This window comes from Urocampus carinirostris, chromosome 12 (assembly GCF_059441175.1).
Source record: "Urocampus carinirostris isolate Australia breed hairy pipefish chromosome 12, RoL_Ucar_1.0, whole genome shotgun sequence".
NCBI lineage: Eukaryota > Metazoa > Chordata > Actinopteri > Syngnathiformes > Syngnathidae > Urocampus > Urocampus carinirostris.
The window spans coordinates 39,428,710-39,450,583 of record NC_142360.1 but is presented as its reverse complement, the minus strand read 5'-3'; the positions used below and the strand labels follow the sequence as shown (position 1 = coordinate 39,450,583).

Here is a 21,874-nt window from a genome sequence, read left to right as displayed (position 1 = left end):
TTTTAAGACGTGTAGCACGTACAAGAAAATCTGTACGAAAAAACGCAAATTTGTCAATTGTGGGTACCGTCCGGTATACTCCGACTATCACGAAATGGCAAATCAATCAAGTCAATCGCCGCGGTAGCCTCTATCTCGGTATGTTTTTTTTCCGTTGCAAACGAAGCGAGCGGATTGATGTAGTGAAAGGAAGTCCGTCTCTTTTTAGACAACCGGCTTTTTTTGGCTCAACTCATTCAACAGGGCCGGCTCTCAAACGGCTTACTTACTTTGATGCATTATATTACGAATGATGATCTTGTATAAAGAAGTTAAGAAAAAAAGGAAGTACCGTAAATTCCGGACTATAACCCGCTACTTTTTTCCCAAATGTTCAGCCCTGCGGTTTATTCAGTGAAGCGGCTAATTTATGGAATTTTTCTAACGGCCTCCAGCGGCGCAGGAGTTTAAAAGGTAAGATTAAAACCAGTAGAATATGTGCGCCAAGAAAGACTGCAATCTCTAAATTTTAATATATATTTTCTGTAAAGTTAAGATACGCTCAGATACTGAGGAAGACCATGTATAATCAGTATTTGCAACTGTATATTTTTGTAATGTATTTATTTTAGAGATTTATTCTGTTATGTGATCTACGGAAGAAACAAAAATAAGGGGAGGAGCAAACGCGGGCTGATGGGAAATGTGGTAAAGCTGAGTTACCGGTAGATCTGTCTGTTGTCGCAGCAGACAATAGTGGATATATATTTGTCCCACCCTTAACTTTGTAAATATACATTTTGTTTCCAGGCAGCCCGGCTGCGCAGTGGTTAGCGCATGTGCGGCACAGTTCATGTCTTGGGAACCTCCTGCGTGGGTTCAAATCCAGCTCCAGACTTCCTGTGCGGAGTTTGTATGTTCTCCCCGTGCTTGCGTGGGGACTCCGGTTTCCTCCCACATTCCAAAAACATGCATTTCAGGTGAATTGGCCAGTCCAAATTGTCCCTAGGTGTGAATGAGCGAGTGAGTTGTCTGTCCCTGTGTGCCCTGCGATTGGCTGGCAACCAGTTCAGGGTGTCCCCTGCCCACTGCCCGATGATTGCTGGGATGGGCTCCAGCACCCCCGCGACCCTACTGAGGATAAGCGGTGTAGCTGATGAGATGAGACATTTTGTTTCCTTGGATTACTTTCAACGGGACCCTGACTTTACAAGTCTGCATCATACCTTAATTACGGGTATCATTTTCTATTTGTGATGTCAACTGTAGTTCTGGATTTGTGTACTAAGTTACAATTGTGGAACTTACAGCCTAGCCCGGATCAAACTTGTGACTGTGTCACAAGATTAACTGCGGGCCCCTGCGGCTTATACATGGGTGCGGCTTGTGTAAGAACAAAAGTTTCAAATCACTCTAAAAGTAATGGATGCGGCTTATAATCAGGTGCGCTCTATAGTCTGTAATTTACTGTATAAAAGCGCAACAGGTATGCTTTTATAACATGAGAAGATCCTCAATAAAGCCTTCAAATGACCTGATGTGACCGAGTGCTCCGAGTACTCCGAGTGCTCTTCTTCCTCGTCCTCGCCATCACCGTTCGTAGGAGGCCTGATCCTCTCCAACTGAAGGAGGGCGTCATTGAGCCTCCTGGCCACTTCTGCTCTCTCCCTGGCCAATTGTTCACACTGGAGGCCCAGTGTCACCTGCAACTCATCCAGGTGCGAGCGAGGAACGCACTCCTTCAGCTCTCCTTCCAGCTCCGCGACACGTTCCTGAAGGCGGCGAACCCGATCTCCGTTCGTTCCCGCGCCTCCGGACGCGTTTCCTCCCTGCTCCACGATTGTCTCCAGCTCAGCCACTTTGTCCCGAAGACTAGCGATTTCCCTTTGCTCTCCTGCGCTTGGATTTGAGGATTCGGTGTCTCCTGATGACTTTCTCTGGACCAAAGCAGCTTGGAGTTGCCCCGTCAGCTGCTTGACTCTCTCAGCGTCCTCCATTGCTTGAGCAGCTGCTTTGGCGCGGCTCTGTGTAAGCTCCTCCTTTAACACGTCCAATCTTACTCTCAGCTGCTGGGCCTCAGGGTTTTGAACTTCACCAGCACCTGCCGCCGCCTTATCCCCTTCGCCGCAGTCCACGGAGAACACTCCGAGTCGCATTTGCTCCTTGAGCTGCTCCAGTTCGGACTTGGAGGAAATCAGTTGGACCTGAAGCACTTGAATCTTCTCTTTCAGAGCCTCTGGACGCTCTGAAAATCCATCCTGGGATGTCTCATCACTACTGTGGGCAAACACAAAGTTGGGTGATCAAAAGCACTAGAGGGAAAAAAATAATAGCCGTTTTGAGGTACAATGTCATCGGAGCCCGAAAAGGGAATGCTTTTGAATCTACTGATTTCTTCTTGGCTCTTGGGATCACTAGTAGACCAGCATTTTCAGAGTGAAGGCTCCGGACCGGAACATAGGGGTAAACTAAATCTGAAAGATATGAGGGAGCAAGTCCATGCATGATTTTGTATACTAACAACAGAACCTTAAAATCACATCTTAAACTGACCGGGATCCAATGCAGGTTAGCTAAAATCGGGGTCATGTGATCAAACTTTCTTGTCTTAGTAAAAGCCTCGCTGCAGCATTTTGTACCGGCTGAAGGCTCTTGATTTTGGACTTGGGGAGACCGGAGAGTAGTGCATTACAGTCATCGAGACGGGAAGTAACAAACGCGTGAATTATAATCTCCGCATCTGACTGAGAAAGCATAAGGCGAATTTTAGCAATGTTGCGAAGATGGAAGAAAGCGGTTCTCGTAATATTCTTCACGTGTGTTTAAAAGGACAGATCGGGGTCAAATATGACACCTAGATTTTTAACTGAGTCACTCTGGGTGATCTGACATTTGTCAATGTTCAGAGCAGTTTTTGAGAACAAGTCACAGCATTTAGATGCACCAATAACTAACTTTTCGGTCTTTTCAGAGTTAAGGCGCAAGAAGTTGAGTGACATCTACTCTTTTATCTCAGTGAGGCAGGCCTCCAAATTTACACAATTTAGTGTGGCAGATTACTCCATCGGAAGATATAGATGAGTGTCATCTGCGTAGCTATGAAAACCGATATTATACCTAAAGGAAGCATGTAAATGCCGAAAAGAAGGGGACCAAGTACTGAACCCTGCGGAACACCACAGGTAACACTAAAGGGCTCAGATGTCATTTCACCCTATTTAACACAGTGCGTCCTATCTGAGAGGTAGGATCTGAACCATAAGAGGACTGTTCCTTAGAGACCCATCCATTTTTCCAACCGTTCTAGTAAGATACGGTCCACATTGTCAAAAGCAGCAACAAGTCAATCAGAAGAGATTGTAGGTCAATTTTTTTAACTGTCCACTTACTGTTCATCCACCTCCCCAGATTCCTTGTTAATTTTTTGAGCATGAGTGAAGCGCTCCTGTAGGGCTTCAAATTCCTTCCGAATGGTCTCATACTGGGCGATCGGGACAAAATCCGCACCGGGACTTTGCATATCGGTGTCGTCCTTCTCAAACATCTCCAGCATCTGCAAAGAACCAGGAACTAGATAAAATGTTCACCTCATCTAAGGTATCACAGATATGCAATTTGGTGAAAAGACAGGGCACGGCTTCCATGTTTATGGAAATTTAATAAAGCATTATCTCAAGAAATGTGACATCATAAACTTCACCAAGACATCAAAGACTCCTTCATCAAAGTTGTGTATCTATTATCTGTACCTGAACTTTGAGAATAAGTTCCGCATTCTGTGATGTGAGCTCTTCTATTTTTTGCTGTAATTCCTCTGCAGGGGCAGGAGAGAGAGCGGGAGATTCCTCATCAGAGGAGGCCTCCTTACGAGAAGGTGACGCCCTGGAACGCTTGGAGAGCAATCTCTCTGATGAACATAGTCAAGAAAGAGAGTATAACCGGCACACTACTTGGATGTAATGGGATGATGTTATTAGGTCGAGTGATTTTATGTTGAAGGTCGGATGATTTGAATAAATTCATAGCAAGTGGAGATCACAGTACAAATGACCCACCTGGGAAATCGAACATCTCCTCTATCTCCTCAGAGTCACTCGTCCCAACGCCATGGACTCCCTTAAGCTCCTCAATTAGCTTGTCCCTCTCTGTCTCAGCTTCTTTGAGGCGTTGTTTCAGTTGGGACAGCTAGCGCAGCGTGCCAAAAGAAGAAAAAAACAGTCATCTATGTGGCTTTAGCTCAGGGGTCAGCAACCTTTTCAGTTTGGAGTGCCACTTCCGAATTTCCTTTGTAAATCAGTGTGCCACGCCCGGATTAATGACTCGCACCAGTCCAAATATAACATGGATATACATTTTAATCGTATAACTGACCAATTTATCTTCCACTATTCTTGTTCATCGATAAACTAAAAAATGAATGTGAGCAACATGCGGAAAGGCCTGTAGACATCCATGACTTCATTTTTTTTTAACCACAAGAATCAACCAGAATCAACCATTCTTCGTGAACAATGAACTACAATCAAAAAACAAGTGTTATGACAGCTACCATACCATTCATCAATGATATATTGTTGCAGAAAATATCAAGACTTGAAATAACAGCAGCAAAGCAGAAGGCACACACGCATACACACGCTTCTTTAAAATATTCGCCATCAGTAAATGGTTTTCTGTGCTTTGCTATGCAGTGAGCAATGTGATAGCTTGCTTCAGTGGTGGTTTTTTTTTTTAGCAGTGACAAAGGTCTTCAGGGTCTGTGTTTGTTTGCCGTACCTGGACACTGCGCGTTTTAATGTCTCCGTCATGTCAGACTCATCCTTGAATTCATGTTTCGTCTCGTAATGACGTTTAACACTTGCTGTGCGAGGTACAACGCTCTCGAGGCACAATGCACAAAACAGCACGGTCATTTTTTGCACGAAGCTTCATTCGTCTGTCCACGCTGGCCGGAAAGAATGAGATATTTTTGCTCGAGGAGCCGTCATGATTTGTTCATTTATCGCGTGCGTGTTTCGTTGGCTAGGTTAAAAGATCTCTCCTCTGCGAGGCGCCGCGCAAACACACACTGACACGCGAAGCAGAAGAGGGGCTAACGTAAAGCCTCTAAATAACACGGCGCGCAACTGAAAATGTCTCAATTTCAGGTAAAAATGCGCTTTTAAAAAATATGATCATTATTATTTTGCCGTGCGCTCGCGTGCCACTGGTTAACCCCTCGCGTGCCACTGCTGCCACGCGTGTCATAGGTTGCCGACCCCTGTTTTAGCTAATTTGCTATGCTAAAAATCTGCATCGGGTTTGCAATAACCAGTGTTCTCAAATCAACGTGCGTCCCCGTGACGCAACTTTTTCAACACAAAATTGTCATTATTACCCGATTACTTTTTTTTTCAAACAAAGATTTACAGCACTCCAAACTTTTCGTCAGGCAGACCCGCCATTGTTGTTTTGGTCTCGCGCCGATCTCGGCAAACGAGATCTCAATGCTTCGAGATGACGTCATTGTTTTGGTGGTTGTCGAGTGAAAGAGAAGTATGCCTCCGTAAAAACAGTTGGTATTAGGTGCAAATCAACAAAATATTGGTCATTTCTTCAGTGTCGGTAATAAGTCGAAACATAATACAGAAAGTGGTAACAACGGCAATAATTCCGGCATGAAAAAACGGCGGAGAAATTCTTCGAAAGATCACGGAGGCAAGGAAAACACGTGTGTTGAAGCCAACGATTCGACGAAAGATAAACAAAAGAATACTCCTAGCAAGAAAAGGACTTTTCTGCCAAAATGGACTCAATTATATTCCTGGTGACGCTATGAGGAGGATGATAATGGAGGCTACATGTTCTGTGATGCGTGCACCCAGCGTGACAAAAAAACGGGATTGCATAAATCATTTCGCAATACGAACTTTCAGAAAAGCACATTGGATCGGCACAACGACGATGAAAACCACAAATTAGCTATGCAAATTCCGTTGCTGCAATTGGACCTTGGGAAGGCATTGCAACTGTGGCGGGAGAGCAAACCACCAAGAATATATGAACTGAAAAATCTGAAGTGATTAAAACTGCATGAATATATAGACTCATATTTCAGCAATATTATTTTGTACAATGTACAATATATTTGTGAACTGAAAAATCTGAAGTGATAACTGCTTTGTATTACCAATTAAGTGTGATGATTAAAACTGAATGAATATGTAGATTTATATGATATATTTGTCGCCCATTTACAATTTCAACCTGGATAAGACTAAATTTTGGGGACACATAGATCTCTGTTGGGACCTATAGATTTTTCAGCATGCGAGTCCCCGGGACCCATCACTTTTCACAGCTCAAATCAACACTGAATACCTCCTCCAAGGCCGACAGGGCACTCTGTTGCTGATGCTCTAGGGCTTTTATTTTCTGGAGGAGACGACCTCGCTCCAGACGTAGTCGGCGAATCTCCTCAAACACTTCCTCATCTTCCACCTTACCCGGAATTCAAAAAAGTGAATTGTTCACAATGCCGTGATCAAAACATAAACCTAGAGAAGAAATACCGGAGGCTGAGGAGAAGGCGACTGAGCCGAGGGTTCGGATTGCTGAACCGGGGGAACAGGACTGCGTGGATGAGGGGTGGGAGGCAAACACTGATGGATAAACCACATAAACAAAGACAAATCATTTGTTAATATGCTTGAATTTTCGTTAAGATCCAAATTTAAAGATTACATTTAACAGTTCTCTGTATTGAAGCAGTGATGCTTTACCACTTTGTCCATTAAATTCTTAATAATGACTCAATTAGTACAAAATAAGAATGATACATTATAACTTTTAGCTGACTTCAATTATGTACAAAAATATCACACATACTGGATGAGATTTCATATTTAAAAATAGGATTTTTGACAAGCGTCACAAAATTATAATAGGTCGAAAATCACACTACCTGCAGAGGTGACCGTGGCGGTGGTGGAGCTTTCCTTTTGCGAGGCGTACTCCCCCCTTCAACCAGTGAGGTCCGTGAGCTACTCATGGGGGTCTGTAATAAACCCGAACGGATCAGGACCCAAACGCGTGACGTTCTCACACAAGCCTTTCATTTTAAGGGAAACGGGGAGTCGTGCAAGTTAGGCAGCAGTCTGGAGTGAAACGATAGGAAGCCAGAGGCCGACGAGATCGATACCAATTGCCCGACTTGATATCGGACAGGATGGGACGGACAGGATTGATATCAAAACAGGATATCTAAAATAAACAGGGCAAACGAGACAGAAACAAAAACGGTAGAAAAAAATTAACAGGACAAAAATAGACGGAAACAAAATTGGAAACCGAAATCAAACAGGACAAAATAAACGGGAACAATACCGGACAGGAAATACCAACAGGAACAGGACCGACTCGAAACCCACAAATTTTGTTGACGGACTGACAAAGGAAAAATGAGAGCACTGAGCTCAAATCGAAAGAGCCAATCTGTCAATGAGCCGCAGCTGGTGCCACATGGGCAGGGCCAATTGGGCGCTATGGCAACCATGACAGGGGTCTGCATTAAATAGAAATTATTAATAGGAAAAATTGTAAATCGCGAATAGAAATGAAAAGAAATCACAAAATGACAGATTATAATGATGAGCCAGAGGACAGAATTGAGGTGTTAAAGCAAAATTACCTCCTTGCCGATGCCCTCTAACAGTACGCATGAGAGGAAAGAACATTCAACATTGAGAGAGACGTGTATAAATGTAAACATTTTGATTTGAATCAAGGATCGATGCATTTTGTAACATTTTGGTATGCTAGCATTGGCTAATGCTGTATAGAAAGTCTCCATTTTGATCATTTTGTACAAACAAATTGCATGTCCATTGTTAAATGAGCATAAGCAAGGTTCAAAATGGCCGAGTCAATGAATTGGTCGGCAACCCAAAATATTGAGAGAGCCATGTTAGATCAAAAAAGAGAAAATCACATAAGTTTGAAGATACAACAATTAAAAGCTCTATATAAGCCTTATAAGATAGGCAGAACATAATGTATGTTGGTGTAAATATATATATATATATATATATTACACTGTATGCATCTAAAATATGTCACAAAACTGAGTACACCCCTCACATTTCTGCAGATTTCATCATAATGTGTATTTGAACAACACTGAAGAAACCAAAAACTCAAAGTATAGAACTTAGTAGCTAACCTGCGGTAACAAACGTGAGTACACCCTTAAGTAAAAGTTCCTGAAGTTCAGAATTGTGTGTGTTGTAAGGTTTTAACATTTACTAAACTGCAAACTGACTCCAAGACACTTCATGAGTCTTGTCCAAACCCTTACAGTTGGAGAATGTCCAGAAGCAGGGGAAGTTATTGAGTATAGTCCATATATTAATTTATTTAGCTGAATCACATAGTTTAACAAATCAGGTCTCTGCCTGTGCCAATAACAATCGTGTGGAGGAGACAGAGCGATGGGATTCATGACGATGGAATGTTTACGCCCCATGACCAAGCCTCTGGCTGATTGGTCCGCGCCGTGTTGATGCAATTATCCCAATAGTCCTTCAAAGCATTGGGAGACGGGTGATAGGTCATCGCCCTTGCCCCCAAGCAAGGTGATAAGTCATTGTTATCTACACAAACAGAAACCAAAGACACATTCCAAAGCACAGGCGTTTTTACGACAGCCTTCTCTCAGAGTTTGCCCTCAAACACTGAAGTCAGATTTTAGAACAAGTGTATTTGACTTTATGTAAGATAAAACAGTGCATAAAATAGTATATAACTTCAGTGTCCACCATGATTTTGCAGAACCACTTAAATCCTCTTGGCCATGGATTTCACCAGAGTATCACAAATTGCCACTGGAATGCTCTTCCACTCCTTCATGACAACATAACTGAGCTTGAGAATCTTCAAGATATTTTGCTTCTTCACCTTTCGCTTGAGAATGCCCAAAAGATGTTCTATTGGATTTAGATCTGGGGACATGCTTGGCCTGTCCATCCCCTTTACCTTTGGCCCGCTTTTATAAAAGCTGTGGTTATCTTAGAAGTGTATTTGAAGTCATCATCAGGCTGTAACATTGGCTCGCTACCCAGTTTCTGGTGGAAGGGGATCATTCCTGGCTCCAGTATTTCACAGTTTCACATGCTTGAGTTCATGTTTTCCTCAATTAAATGCAACTCCTCACTCATGCGGCCCCAAACCATGACATTCCCGATACCAAGCTTGTCTTTAGGCACGACACAAACATGTTTGTACTCCTGGTTGCCGCCACATATACTTTCCATCATCTGACTAAATCAATTTATCTTTGTCTCATCAGACCAGAGTATATCTTTCTAGTAAGCCATGGCCTTTGTTGACAAACTACATTTTATTGTGTCAAAGCGTTTCTTCCGTGATGTTCCGTTACGCATTCTGATGTAATCTCTGCAGAAATGTCAGGGGTATACTCACCTTTGTGACATTCTGTATATTCATTGGAAAACATTGATAAAGTTTGTGTTATTTTCTTCCTCCTACAGAGACCTTATAGTTTCCATAATCAAACATTTTTGAAGCTCCGGGGAGCCACTAGGGAGCGCCAAAGGGCCGCTTGTCCTAGTGTGAGCCTGCCACGAGAATAAAACGACGTCATGCTACATACCACAGGTGTCAAACAGGCACCTCTCTCTCTCTCTCTCTCTCTCTCTATCTATCTTTTTATCTCTCTCCATCTCTCTATCTCTTTATCTCTCTCCATCTCTCTCTCTCTCTATCTCTTTATCTCTCTTTGTTTCCGTCTCTCTTTCTACCTTTACTTCTTTCTCTCCCTTTGTTTCCCTCTCTCTTTCTACCTTTACCTCTCTCTCTTTCTACATTTACCTCTCACTCTTTCTCTCCCTTTGTTTCCCTCTCTCTTTCTACCTTTACCTCTCTCTCTTTCTACCTTTACCTCTCTTTCTACCTTTACCTCTCTTTCTACCTTTACCTCTCTCTCTACCTTTACCTCTCTCTCCACCTTTACCTCTCTCTCTTTCTACCTTTACCTCTCTCTCTACCTTTTCCTCTCTCTCTTTCTACCTTTACCTCTCTCTCTCTCCCTTTACCTCTCTCTCTTTCTAACTTTACCTCTCTCTGTCTCTCTCTCTATCTCTCTCTCTCCCTTTGTTTCCCTCTCTCTTTCTACCTTTACCTCTCTCCCTCTCTCCCTTTACCTCTCTCTCTTTCTACCTTTACCTCTCTCTCTGTCTCTCTCTCTCTGACAGAATGTTTGTTCTATCGTGTGGCCCCCCGAGTTAAAATGAGTTTGACACCCCTGCTATATACGTACCAGGAGGAGCTCCATTCTGCAGCATGTGAAGGATGCGATGGTTTTCCGAGATGTAGTCGTTCGCCATATTCCCCCGACCGTCCGCCAGCCGAGTATTGGCTCCGCACCTCAGTAGAGCGGCCACTGTTTCTGGGCTGTCACACTCACAGGCCAGCATCAAGGCAGTCCTGATTCAAAACGACTTGGTTATTAAAAATGACAGATATTAATGCATACCTGTCAACCTCCAGGGCTCCATGCCCTTACAAAATGTTGTATTTTCCCTTCCAAAATACAAAATAATCTTAACATGTTATATTGTACATGTGTTTCCTTATATCATATATATTATTAATAATAATAATAATAATAATAATTTCCTTTGTATTGTCATTCTGTGTAACAATGTACACAGAACGAAATGTCGATACACCTGACCCGTTGTAGCGAGCCGATGCAGCCGCAGCCAACAGAGGGCGCCGCCATTTTTACCAATGTTATAAGTCTTTGGTATGACTCGGCCGAGGCGCGAACCAGCGACCTCCCAGTCTCAAAGCGGGCGCCTTACCATCTAGGCTACTGATGAACATTTAGTTGTAAGATACTGAGTTGCTCGACATGAATGAGGTTTATTATTAAAAAAGTTCAAAAATGAAGTCGCTTGGACCTTCACTGAAGAAAAAAAAATACATGAAAATAGAAATAAATAGAGCAGCACGGCGGCGCAGTGGTTAGCGCTTGTGTGGCACAGTTCATGTCATGGGAACCTGTCGTGGGTTCAAATCCAGCTCCAGACTTCCTGTGCGGAGTTTGTATGTTCTCCCCGTGCTTGCGTGGGTTTCCTCCGGGCACTCCGGTTTCCTCCCACGTTCCAAAAACATGCATTTCAGGTGAATTGTCCGGTCCAAATTGTCCCTAGGTGTGAATGAGCGAGCGAGTTGTCTGTCCCCGTGTGCCTTGCGATTGGCTGGCAACCAGTTCAGGGTGTCCCCTGCCCACTGCCCGGAGATGGCTGGGATGGGCTCCAGCCCCCCCGCGACCCTAATAAGGATAAGCGGTACGGCTGATGAGATGAGATGAGAATTAAGTAGAATTTTCTTATTCAAATTATGAATTCATTTTCTGCATTCAATTATTGTTGGTAATATACTGATTCAAGGGATAACCACAAACCTGTCTTTTTTCATTTTCTCCTTTTATACTTCCTTTTTTTCTTAACTTCTTTATACAACATCGTAATTCGTAAAATAATGCATCTGAGCAAGTGAGCCGTTTGAGAGCCGGCTCTCTTGGATGAGTTGAGCCGAAAAAGCCGGTTCTCTAAAAAGAGACGGACTTCCTTTCACTACATAACTACCACATGAAATCAGAGGCGGCAGATGCATGCGCACAGTAGCATCAAACTCGCTCGCTTTGTTTGCGATGAAAAAACCCGGAGATAGAGGCTACCGCGGCGAACTCGTTTGACTTGATTGATTTGCTGTTTGGTCATAGTCGGTGTTTACCGGATGTTACCCATTATTGACATATTTGCGTTTCTACGTACAGTTTTTCTTGTACGTCGTACACGTCCTAAAATGCATAATAAACGTACTTTGTGCGGCAAAAACCTACAAGTTGACAGCAATGTTCCCTGTCATTTTCCTTACTGGTCTGAGCGTTCACACAGAGTCGGTGAGCAACGCTTGAAACAACAGTGAGCAACGGCGATCCCAAGTGTGGCAACTAATCCATTATCAAACATGTCCAAAACTTGACATCAAGTTACATTTTGCTGAGTTTCGGGCAATGCAAAAACTTTTTTCACTTTTGAATGAATTGACTAATGTATTATTGCAACGGTTGTACGGCCTACAAACGTCATTTGTTTTTAAAACAATTCTTTCACAAGATTTTCATTTCTTTTTTTTTCCTGGTATCTTTTGTCGCATAATACCAACATTTTTGGGGGCTTATTGAGTCGGTTGCACGATACACAACTGTATTTAATCACATTTTTATAGTGGAAGTACAATGTTGGCAACAAGATTGTCCTGGTATATTGGAAATTATTTGAATGCGACACAAACTTTTTCTTCCTTTTCCCTGTTTTTTTTCTATTTTTTTTTAAATTCCTTTAAAAAAATCTCAATGTGTTTATTTTTTACAAACTTTTTGTTCTCTATTTACGTTATTTCCTTTGTTTCTTTCCTTTCTTTTTTTCTGGCTTTTTTCTGAATTTTCCTTCTTTTTTCTCTTCCTTTTGTTTCTTTTTTCTCAGCTTTTCACTACTTTTTCATGTCGGTATTTTTTTCTTTTTTGTTCTATTCCCCCCTTCCTTCAAGTCACTTTGTGCATAATTTTGCATAATATTTGGTTATATTGGGATGAAAGAAGCAAAAACAACCTGAAGAGCCGTTTGGGACCCGAAAGAGACGGTTCTTTTTCGTGAGCCGAGCCGAAGAAGCCGGTTCTCGAAAAACTCTACTGACTTTACTCAACTTTGTTCTCCTTCGACATCGACTTCAAAATACTGCATTTAGAACACAGCGTCAGGGGGACCCGTGTATTTTTACCTTCATGCACTGAAACTTTGACTTAATTCGCTTCCTAATTAGCAATTTCGAGCCCTGATTTTTGTGAGCTGGCTAGATTTTCTTGTGCACGATTGCGGGCAGTGCACGATTGCGCACGCGCGCAGCTTAGAGGGAACATTGGTTGACAGGTATGTTAATGTGTGAGCAAGATGGGGAAACTGCCATTCTGGGGATCCTGATAACACTCACTGAAACTTGTTTCGATTCCAGGATTTAAACAAAGCCGAGCAACAAGTTGTGACTGAAACAACATGTTTGCAACCCCCACCCTCAAACTGAAGGCCTTGAACTACCCTTGAAATCTTATCCAAATGCCCCAGCCTCCCCTAATGAATCCGTCCTCTGTTCCAACCGACACAACCCCGCCGCTGCGATAATGGTCCCATAGAGCTCTGCGGCCCTGGCCTCCGTTCCCATCTGTCAGGATTTCGGCAGCTGCTAAAGCCAGACTGACGGATACAAGACTTCCCTGGCTGAGGTCACGGAACAGAAGAAGAGTTGTGTACCTCCCCTGCTTGTCCTGAATGTTTGCGTTGGCGCCTCGACCAAGCAGAAAGACGCACAGCTCCGCTCGACTCATCTGTGCTGCCAGAATGAGGGCGGTGGCGCCGTCCTGAAGAGATGGAAAAACTCGTTACCGCGGCAACCATGATATTGATAAACAGGGTTGGGTAGGGTTACTTGAACTGGATTACTTTCAATGACTTTTGGATGACTCCAATACCAAACATGCTAAAAAAAAGACAAAAGAAATTAAATATGAATAAAATGATGACTCACAACACGTGGTAAGCTTTCTCTCCTGGCTTTGATCGCTTTGATCTCCGGCAAAACGAACATCAAATGCCACAGAAACAAAATGAAAATCAATCCAAACCGCTTTTTGCCCTTCCACGTATTCCGTTACTCCCCAAGCCTGCACAAAATTTTGTCATTTTATTCATATTTAGTTTCTTTTGTCTTTTCTTAGCATATTTGGTATTGGAGTAATCCAAAAGTAATTGAAAGTAATCCAGTTAAAGTAACCCTACCCAACCCTGTTGATAAAAGTATTGATCTTACCTCATCCTGCACATCAAGATCAGCTTTAAAGTCCCACAGGGTCTCGGTGCAGGATAAGCAGCCACTAATAGCTGGATACAAGTTTTAGATTTTGAATGAAGGAATGAATGAAAACTTTATTCGAACATCAAAATAAAAACAGAACAAAAACAATAACTCAACAACAAAATAATGCTACATAATATGTTCATAAAGGGGTAGTAAGAAGCAGATGCTTATTTTCCCTACCCCTTCATCTTCCCTATTAAATACAAAAATGATAATAACAACAATTGTAAAAATATTAATAATAACAGTTATGATATAACAATAGCAACAATAACACAAAGTTAACCATAGTTCTAGACCAGGGGTGTCAAACTCATTTTAACTCGGGGGCCACACGATAGAACAAACATTCTGTCGGGGGCCGGACTAGTAGATTAAAGAGGAAGAAAAAGAGAGCTAAAGAAATAAGAGAAAGAGGGAGGGAAAAGGAGAGAGGGCGGGACAAAGAAAGAAAAAGAGACAGAGAGAGCGTGAGAAACAAAAGAGATAAAAAGTCATGAGAGAGGGGAAAAAGAAAGGGAGAGGAAGAAAGAAATCCAAAGAGAAATAGAAAGACAGAAGGAGAGAAAAGAGAAACAAAAGCGCGAAGGGTAGGAAGAGAGAAAGAGAAAAGAGAGAAAAGGAAAAAAGGAAGTTCGAGCAAAATAAGTTAAAAAGACGCAGAGAGAGAAAGACACAGAGAGTAACAAAGGAAGAGAAAAAGAGACTAGAGTGAAAGAGACAGAGACAGAGAGTGGGGGAAAAGGGGTGGAAAAGAGAGAGAGAGCGAGGGAGAGAGAGAGAGAGATAAAATAAATACAAGTACAGTAACTTTGTGAGAGGCACCTGGCTTTGGCAACATCAAGTGGACATATTTCAACCTGCAGCTCGTTTTTTTCTTGCGCTTCTCTGAGTGTTGTCTCGCGGGCCGGATTCAATCCCTTTAGCGGGCCTGATCTTGCCTGCGGGCCGCCTGTTTGACACCCGTGTTCTAGACGCACTATTCTCAATCTCAGACTGCTATTAAATCTCCATCTTTTTGTGGTGGGTAGATCATTTTGTTAGTAGCTCCTAACCAGAAATAGTGTGAGCACCCCTGCTCTAAAACCTGAAGTTTGTTTGAATGTGGGAAATTTCTGCCCCAACTGTACTCTACCTGCATGGTGAAGGGGCGTCCTCCCAATGGCATCCGCGCAATCAACTTCTAATTTCTCCTGTTATAAACGAGAAAGAAAAAAAGTTGGCACAATTAACAGTTTAGCAAATGAAAAATATACTGTATATTATCCTTTACCTGTAATAGTCTTTTTAAACACTCCGGTTGCCCGTTTTTGGCTGCAAGGTGGAGGGCACCAAAACCTAGAAGATACACTCAGTTCATAACATAGAATGCAATAATATTTATGATTTATTTTGGGGTAAAATGACCCACCGGCACCATCGATGACACTGAGGTCCGCTCCATGAGAGATGATGACCTCCAGACAGTCGACATGGCCCCGAGACACGCATAGATGGTAGCTGCCGGAAAGACATTTGTACACATTCACGATTTCTTTAATGTAAAATTTAAAAAAATTGCAGGTTATGTTTGTACGTCAGGTAAATTGATAGAGGTACAAAAATAAAAGTAAAATTACCAGATGTTCTCCTACAAAAAACTGGAGTGTGATGGGAATTTCTATTAAAATGTACCGTTTACCATTAGTTATGTGACTCCATTATCCAAACACTACCTACATTCATCCAACAATTATGCGTGCTCGTTTTTTGAGAGAGAAATGACCAGGAGCTGGCATTTCCACACGGGGGCGGATGTTTATTGTTCCAAACAGCAGATTCAAGTGTAAACAGGAGACGGCGACCCCCTCCCAGTTGCCCCGCATCATTCACACATTTCAACAAAGAAAGCAAAGACATCCCACTATCCTATTGGCTATGTGTCCTCTGCAGTTAATGTTAGCTTTCTCTTATTGGTCTTCTCCCCCCATGAGGGCGTGTCGGCTGGCCTCCACAATCTTCGCATAGCAGCGCCCCGATGTCTGCCCTTCTGCGTCAGCACTCATAGGCATTCTGTTATCAGAAATATGTCTGATGCATTCCACACAGCCTGACCTTCTATTGTACATTGAATTAAAGCACAGTCAGTGAATATCTTTATTGCATTAAACTGAATACATGTACTTTGTAGTCAATCGTATAAAATCCTTTAAGTGTTAAGAATAATTTGTTCTCCCCAATACGTATCCGGTGAAATTGTGTCAGAGGAAAAATCCTTACGATTCTCATAAACGCCAATTTTGCTCAAAATATTTGAAAGCGGAAAAAAATTACCCAACTGGAAAAACAACTTCTGGGTACAAATAGGTAAAAAGAAGTTCATATTTTGGCTTTCAAGTAATTTATCACAATTCAAATGACATGAACAGGAGTTTGGAAGTAGTTTCTGAACTATAAATCGTTCTGGATTATAAATCGCAACAGTCAAAAATGCATAGTTAAAAACGAAAAAGTCGCACCGGAGTATAAGTCGCAACCCTGGCCAAAATGGATAAGCAGCCACTAATGGCTGGATACAAGTTTTAAAATAACTTTTGTTGTACCTACTCCAGACCAGGGGTCTCCACCCTTTTTCAAGGTGAGAGCTACTTTTGGTACGGATTAGCGCAAAGGGCACCCAGTTTGATTTGCATTTCTAAAATAAACTCATGTTATTACTATCCTGCTATCGTGGGATGTATCAGAAGTGGGCAGGAGGAGGAGTCGCGAAATTGATTCAGGACTTTGTCCAATGGAGCGATGCAAACCACCTGCACCTGAACACCACCAAGACCAGTGAGATGGTGCTGGACTTCAGGAGAACTAAAACTCACCCGGTTCCTGTAACCATCAAAGGAGAATGTGTAGAATTTGTCCAGACCTACAAATACCTGGGTGTGCAGCTGGACAATAAACTGGACTGGACTGCCAACACAGAAGCTCTATGTAGGAAAGGTCAAAGCCGACTTTACTTCCTCAGAAGGCTGGCGTCCTTCAACATCTGCAAAAAGCTCCTGAAAATAATCCATGAGACTGTCGTGGCAAGCGCCCTCTTCTATGCGGCAGCGTGTTGGGGAGGCAGCGTCAAGAAGAAGGATGCCTCTCGTCTCAATAAACTGGTGAGGAAAGCGAGCTCTGTTGTGGGCACAGAGCTGGACAGCCTGACAACAGTAGCCGAGAGACAGGCACTGAAAAAGCTGCGGTCAATCATGGACAATTCATCACATCCACTACACAGCATTATCTCCAGACAGAAGAACAGCTTCAGCGACAGTCTGCTGTCACAGTCTTGTACCACGGACAGAGTGAGGAGGTATTTTCTTCCTCATGCCATGAGGCTCTTTAACTCCACCCGGCAAAGTAAAGGCCCACATTAAACCACACCCCCCATTTTGCATATTACCGTACTTTTATTGCAGTGTGTATTCTGTGTAGCACTATCTAGATACTCTATATATCACGCTACATTGGGTATTAACACGTCACATTGGGTATTTGAGTATTGTATTCTTTTTGCTTTATTATTGTTTTGTTCTCCAGCGCAGGGATGATGCTGGAAGTGTGAATTTCCCTGCGGGGATGAATAAAGTATTTATCTATCATCCATCCATTATCTGCACCGCTTATCCACAGTAGGGTCGCAGGGGTGCTGGAGCGCATCCCATCTATCTTCGGGCAGTGGGCAGGGGACACTCTCAACTGGCTGCCACACAGTCGCAGAGACAACTCACTCGCTCATTCCCACCTAGAGACAATTTGGGCCAGCCAATGAACCCGACATGCATGTTTTTGGAACGTGGGAGGAAACTGGAATTGTTATTACTATGTTGTTACTATTTTATTACCAGTTTAATGATAGGCAGTACGGTTAAATAAACCTAGTCACACACTGAAATGTGAAAGAAACTGATTTATAGTCCAGAAAAAACAGTATATTTAGTGAGCTTAAAAAATGACAGACACCATCTTTGGTTTGAGGAATGCCCCTAATATAACATATTCTAGTCCTCGATTCATTTTCAAGCCTCTGGAGTTTTGGCTAAGCTCCATTAAAGTGACGGACAGTACAGTTGACTTACGCCGACTTGCCCTCGGCATCCAACTTGGTGGGGCAGAGGCCCTTTTTAAGGATGAGGGCGGAGACTTTGTCTGCTTCGTTTTGCTCCACAGCCTGGAGGAGCCTTTCGTCACTTTTGCTCCAGTCTTGGCTCTTTTGGGATCAAAACATAGAGAAAAGGATAAATAAGGAGACATACGGGTAAGAAAAGCATATAGAGATAAATTTGACATTCATTGCTGAGGAAGGATACATAGTAAAGTTGAGAGCAGGGCTGAGACAATGACAAAATCGATTCGACAGGCTAAATAAAGGATCCTTGTGTCCAAATCAGAAACCAAAACACCTTTGTTTCATTTACCGTAAATTGTGCTTACATTTGCCCTATTGATTTCCTGTTGCGGTTTTGAGTTTTTCCTTGCCCTCATGTAGGTTTTAGATCAGGGGATGGTGTCATAATAGTCTGCAGTTTGCAATAGCCTGTGGTCTGTGCAGCCCTGAACCTTTTACTTTCAAGCAAAATAAAAAATATATTTATTCATTCATTCATTATCTGCACCACTTATCCTCAGTAGGGTCGCGGGGGTGCTGGAGCCCATCCCAGCTGTCATCGGGCAGCAGGCAGGGGACACCCTGAACTGGTTGCTGATGAACCTGACAAGCATGTTTTTGGAACAAGGGAGGAAAACAGAGTGCCCGGAGGAAACCCACGCAAGCACGGGGAGTACATGCAAACTCCACACAGGAAGGTTCAATCTCATGACCTCTCTAACCACTACGCTGCCGTGCTACCCTACTAAGATATATATATTCTGGATTAATGATCTATTGTTATCATTTTAAGTGGTCCATGAGACAATGCCGAGAGAAGCACAAGATGAAAATGAGCAACAATGACCTGCAGTTATAAATAAGTCCACTTGATGTCCTCAAAGATAGGAGCCACTACCAAAGCACCCACTGTAGCTGGATTTGCTGATTACCATATATCAAACATAGAACATAAAGGAAACCCATCCAGATGTTATTTTACTTCAAATAAAGGTCACAAATGAGCAATACAAAATCAAATTTAAAAAAATCACACTTGTCTGTCTCTGCAAAGGTTTAAAGAAGCGTTACTACCTTTTCTATAATACATGTAAAATCTAACAGCAAAGTTCCCATTTTGAGGTAAACATTTTGATTAAAAAATAAAAGACAGAAAGAGATGAATTATTAAATAAATGATTTTAATTCGTGTTTGTATGCTATTTTTGTCACTTTCCAGTCTACATGAGTTAAATAAGTACTTCTCATTTATTTTTGGTTATGCCCCCCCCCAATCCCCCTCTAAAAGAAATACTCTAGCACATTTTCGCCAAAGAAAAAATCAACTGTCTTATCAGCGTGATTAGAAAATTGTAGATAAATATTAGTAGGTTTCATTAAAATGTTTAATTTTGGGATAGAATGGATGTATTTCAACCATACTTTTTAGATCAAGTGAGATTTTTGTACTTTCGTGGGAATAATTTTCAGTTCTAAAAAAGAAAACTACCGTCCAGCAGTTCATGCATCACTTTTTGCTAAACTATTTATTGTCACGGTTGCCATGGCGCCCAATTGGCCCCGCCCGTGTGGCGGCAGCTGTGGCTCGTTGAGATTGTCTTCCCTTCTATTGAAGCTCAGTGCTCTCACTCTCCCTTTGTTCGTCCGTCAACAAACCTCTGCCCCGCAAGACGTGGGTTTTGACCCTGTCCGGTTTCCTGCCTGCGTTTCCTGTCCGGTATCCTTCCCGTCTGTTTTTGTCCCGTTTGTTATTAACTCCAGTTTTCGTTCCCTGTCTAGTTCGTCCTGTTGGATTTCGATATCAATCCTGTCTGTCCCGTCCTGTCCGGTATCGACCCCTATTGTCCGATATCTGCTCCGGCAATTGGTATCGATCTCGTCGGCCTCTGGCTTCCTGTCATTGCACGCCAGACTGCTGCCTAACGTGCATGACTCCCCTTTTCCAGTAAAATAAAAGGCTTGTGTGAGAAACGTCACGCATTTGGGTCCTGATCCTGTTCCGGTTCATGACATTTATCTGTGGCCTGTATAAGATCATTGATTTTAGATTGGAATAATTTTGCTAAAAACGTGTCTTATCACATCTGTGACACCAGGGAAGCATGACATGTAAACGTAATTTTCAAGTCTGTGGCACTCAATGAGTGAAAAGTCTTTATTATGACATGTTTACCCTGGAGTGCAATGTCCAATCTCATTGCCTACAATGTTTACTATGTTGTTATCAGTAACAATAAGACAATTCAATACAACAACATGCTATTACATTATATAACTGAATGTACATATGCTCTTTGGTCTCAGTAAAGAATGCAGTGAAAGCCCTGTAGATAAAGAAAAAATGTGACAATATTTGAATCAGAAAGGATTCCTAAATAATATTATTCCTTAAAATAACAGTTAAAAAATAAATATTCACCCGTTTCGATTCATTTTGGGGTTGGCCATTTTGATCATTGCCCTAGCTTTGGCTAATAACCAATCACGGCTCTGCTTTAGAAACCAACTGAGCCATGATGGGTTGTTAGTCGGGCGACGCTGACGTCATCAACCCTCGACACCAATATTCAAAATGGCTGCTACCGAAGAAGGACAAAATCAGCAAAATTTTCCTTCTTATATCGTGTTTATAATAGTAACTTACGGTTGACTTTCCCTTGAAGTGGACATTTGTAAGTAGTTTGAGGTTCAATTTCACTTTTCATCAGGAGTTTAAAGTAGAGACACTCGTGGGGGGTTAACTTGTAGTTGCGCGTGAATAATTGAACGTTATCTGAGATCTATTGGCCATTGACCCTCTGCACTAACAGTAGTCTTGTAAAATCCCTCCTCGCCATGCTTCTTTGGCAATATTGAATCCCGAAGACCACCATTTCACATCTTAAACACTCACCAGAGAACAAAAACGCACAAAAACTGTAATCGGAAACTTTCAAAATAAAAGCACACCACTTTGGAATAGCACAAACGCTTACCTCATTCTTTTTAAACTTTGCTTTAAGACTCTTCATGTTGCTCTAGGTGGATAGAAACACTGCACATAAAACAATAATGATATCTTAAAAGAAGGTGAAAAGTAGAAAAAAATGGAAAAGCTGTTTAAAATGTCAGTCTTCTCTTCCACTCAGGTACAGGTGCATAGTGGGACGCGAGTACTAGCCCCGCCCTAATCAACAAATGAACCAATCAGAAAAGCGCAAGGGATATGACGTAATCAGGTCGGGCTTCGTTCTGCTCGAGTAGTGACTTAAAGGGACAGTGTGTAGTATTTATTAATATTGTATTTTATTTATATCATTCATTTAAAACAGAACAAAATTGATTGAAATGATAAGGAATAATATATAAACTGTCATATAAAAGTGCGTTTTTTAAATACTTGTAGGATAATTTTGTATTTATTAAATTTAATGGGAGGATCGCCGAGAGGAAGCTGACATATTTGTTGGACATCTTGCTGCACTTTCTTGCTCATACCTCACAAAAACAACTTTTTGTCTTATTCCTTTATTTCTTTTTTGTTTGTTTTTTCTTGTTGTTTGTCTTGTGTTTTCTTTCTTTTTTTGTTTTCTTTTACTTTGTTTCTGACATTTTTGAGCTTCTTATCTATTTTTTGATCAATTTAGCCTTTGCTTATCCTTTTTTGTCCTTCTTATTCTTCTTTCTTCCTTTTCTCTTTGATTTTATTTTTTTTCTTCTTTTTTTCTTTGTTCTTTCTTTTTTTCTTTCATTTTTCAATTTTTTCGTATTCTTTTATTTCTTTTATGTTTGTTTTTTTCCTATTGTTTG

General features: G+C 41.9%; 2 protein-coding genes across 2 annotated transcripts in view; one reads left to right on the top strand and one right to left on the bottom strand.

Annotated features, from left to right (window-relative positions):
* ankrd24 (ankyrin repeat domain 24) overlaps positions 1 to 21,203 on the bottom strand; it is a 33,268-nt gene extending 12,065 nt beyond the window's left edge. The window contains 16 exon segments of the mRNA XM_088348847.1: positions 1,514 to 2,256; positions 3,369 to 3,532; positions 3,729 to 3,886; positions 4,035 to 4,164; positions 6,340 to 6,459; positions 6,510 to 6,620; positions 6,923 to 7,015; positions 8,476 to 8,609; positions 10,295 to 10,461; positions 13,356 to 13,462; positions 13,912 to 13,982; positions 15,095 to 15,152; positions 15,233 to 15,297; positions 15,371 to 15,459; positions 18,057 to 18,187; positions 21,061 to 21,203. Coding sequence (XP_088204973.1) covers positions 1,514 to 2,256; positions 3,369 to 3,532; positions 3,729 to 3,886; positions 4,035 to 4,164; positions 6,340 to 6,459; positions 6,510 to 6,620; positions 6,923 to 7,015; positions 8,476 to 8,609; positions 10,295 to 10,461; positions 13,356 to 13,462; positions 13,912 to 13,982; positions 15,095 to 15,152; positions 15,233 to 15,297; positions 15,371 to 15,459; positions 18,057 to 18,187; positions 21,061 to 21,096 — 2,377 coding nt within the window. The 5' untranslated portion in view covers positions 21,097 to 21,203.
* The window catches only part of shdb (Src homology 2 domain containing transforming protein D, b), a 98,155-nt gene continuing 96,986 nt past the window's right edge, over positions 20,706 to 21,874 (top strand). The window contains exon 1 of the mRNA XM_088350305.1: positions 20,706 to 20,757. The gene's annotated coding sequence lies outside the window, so the exon portion shown is untranslated. The remainder of the gene's footprint in view (positions 20,758 to 21,874) is intronic.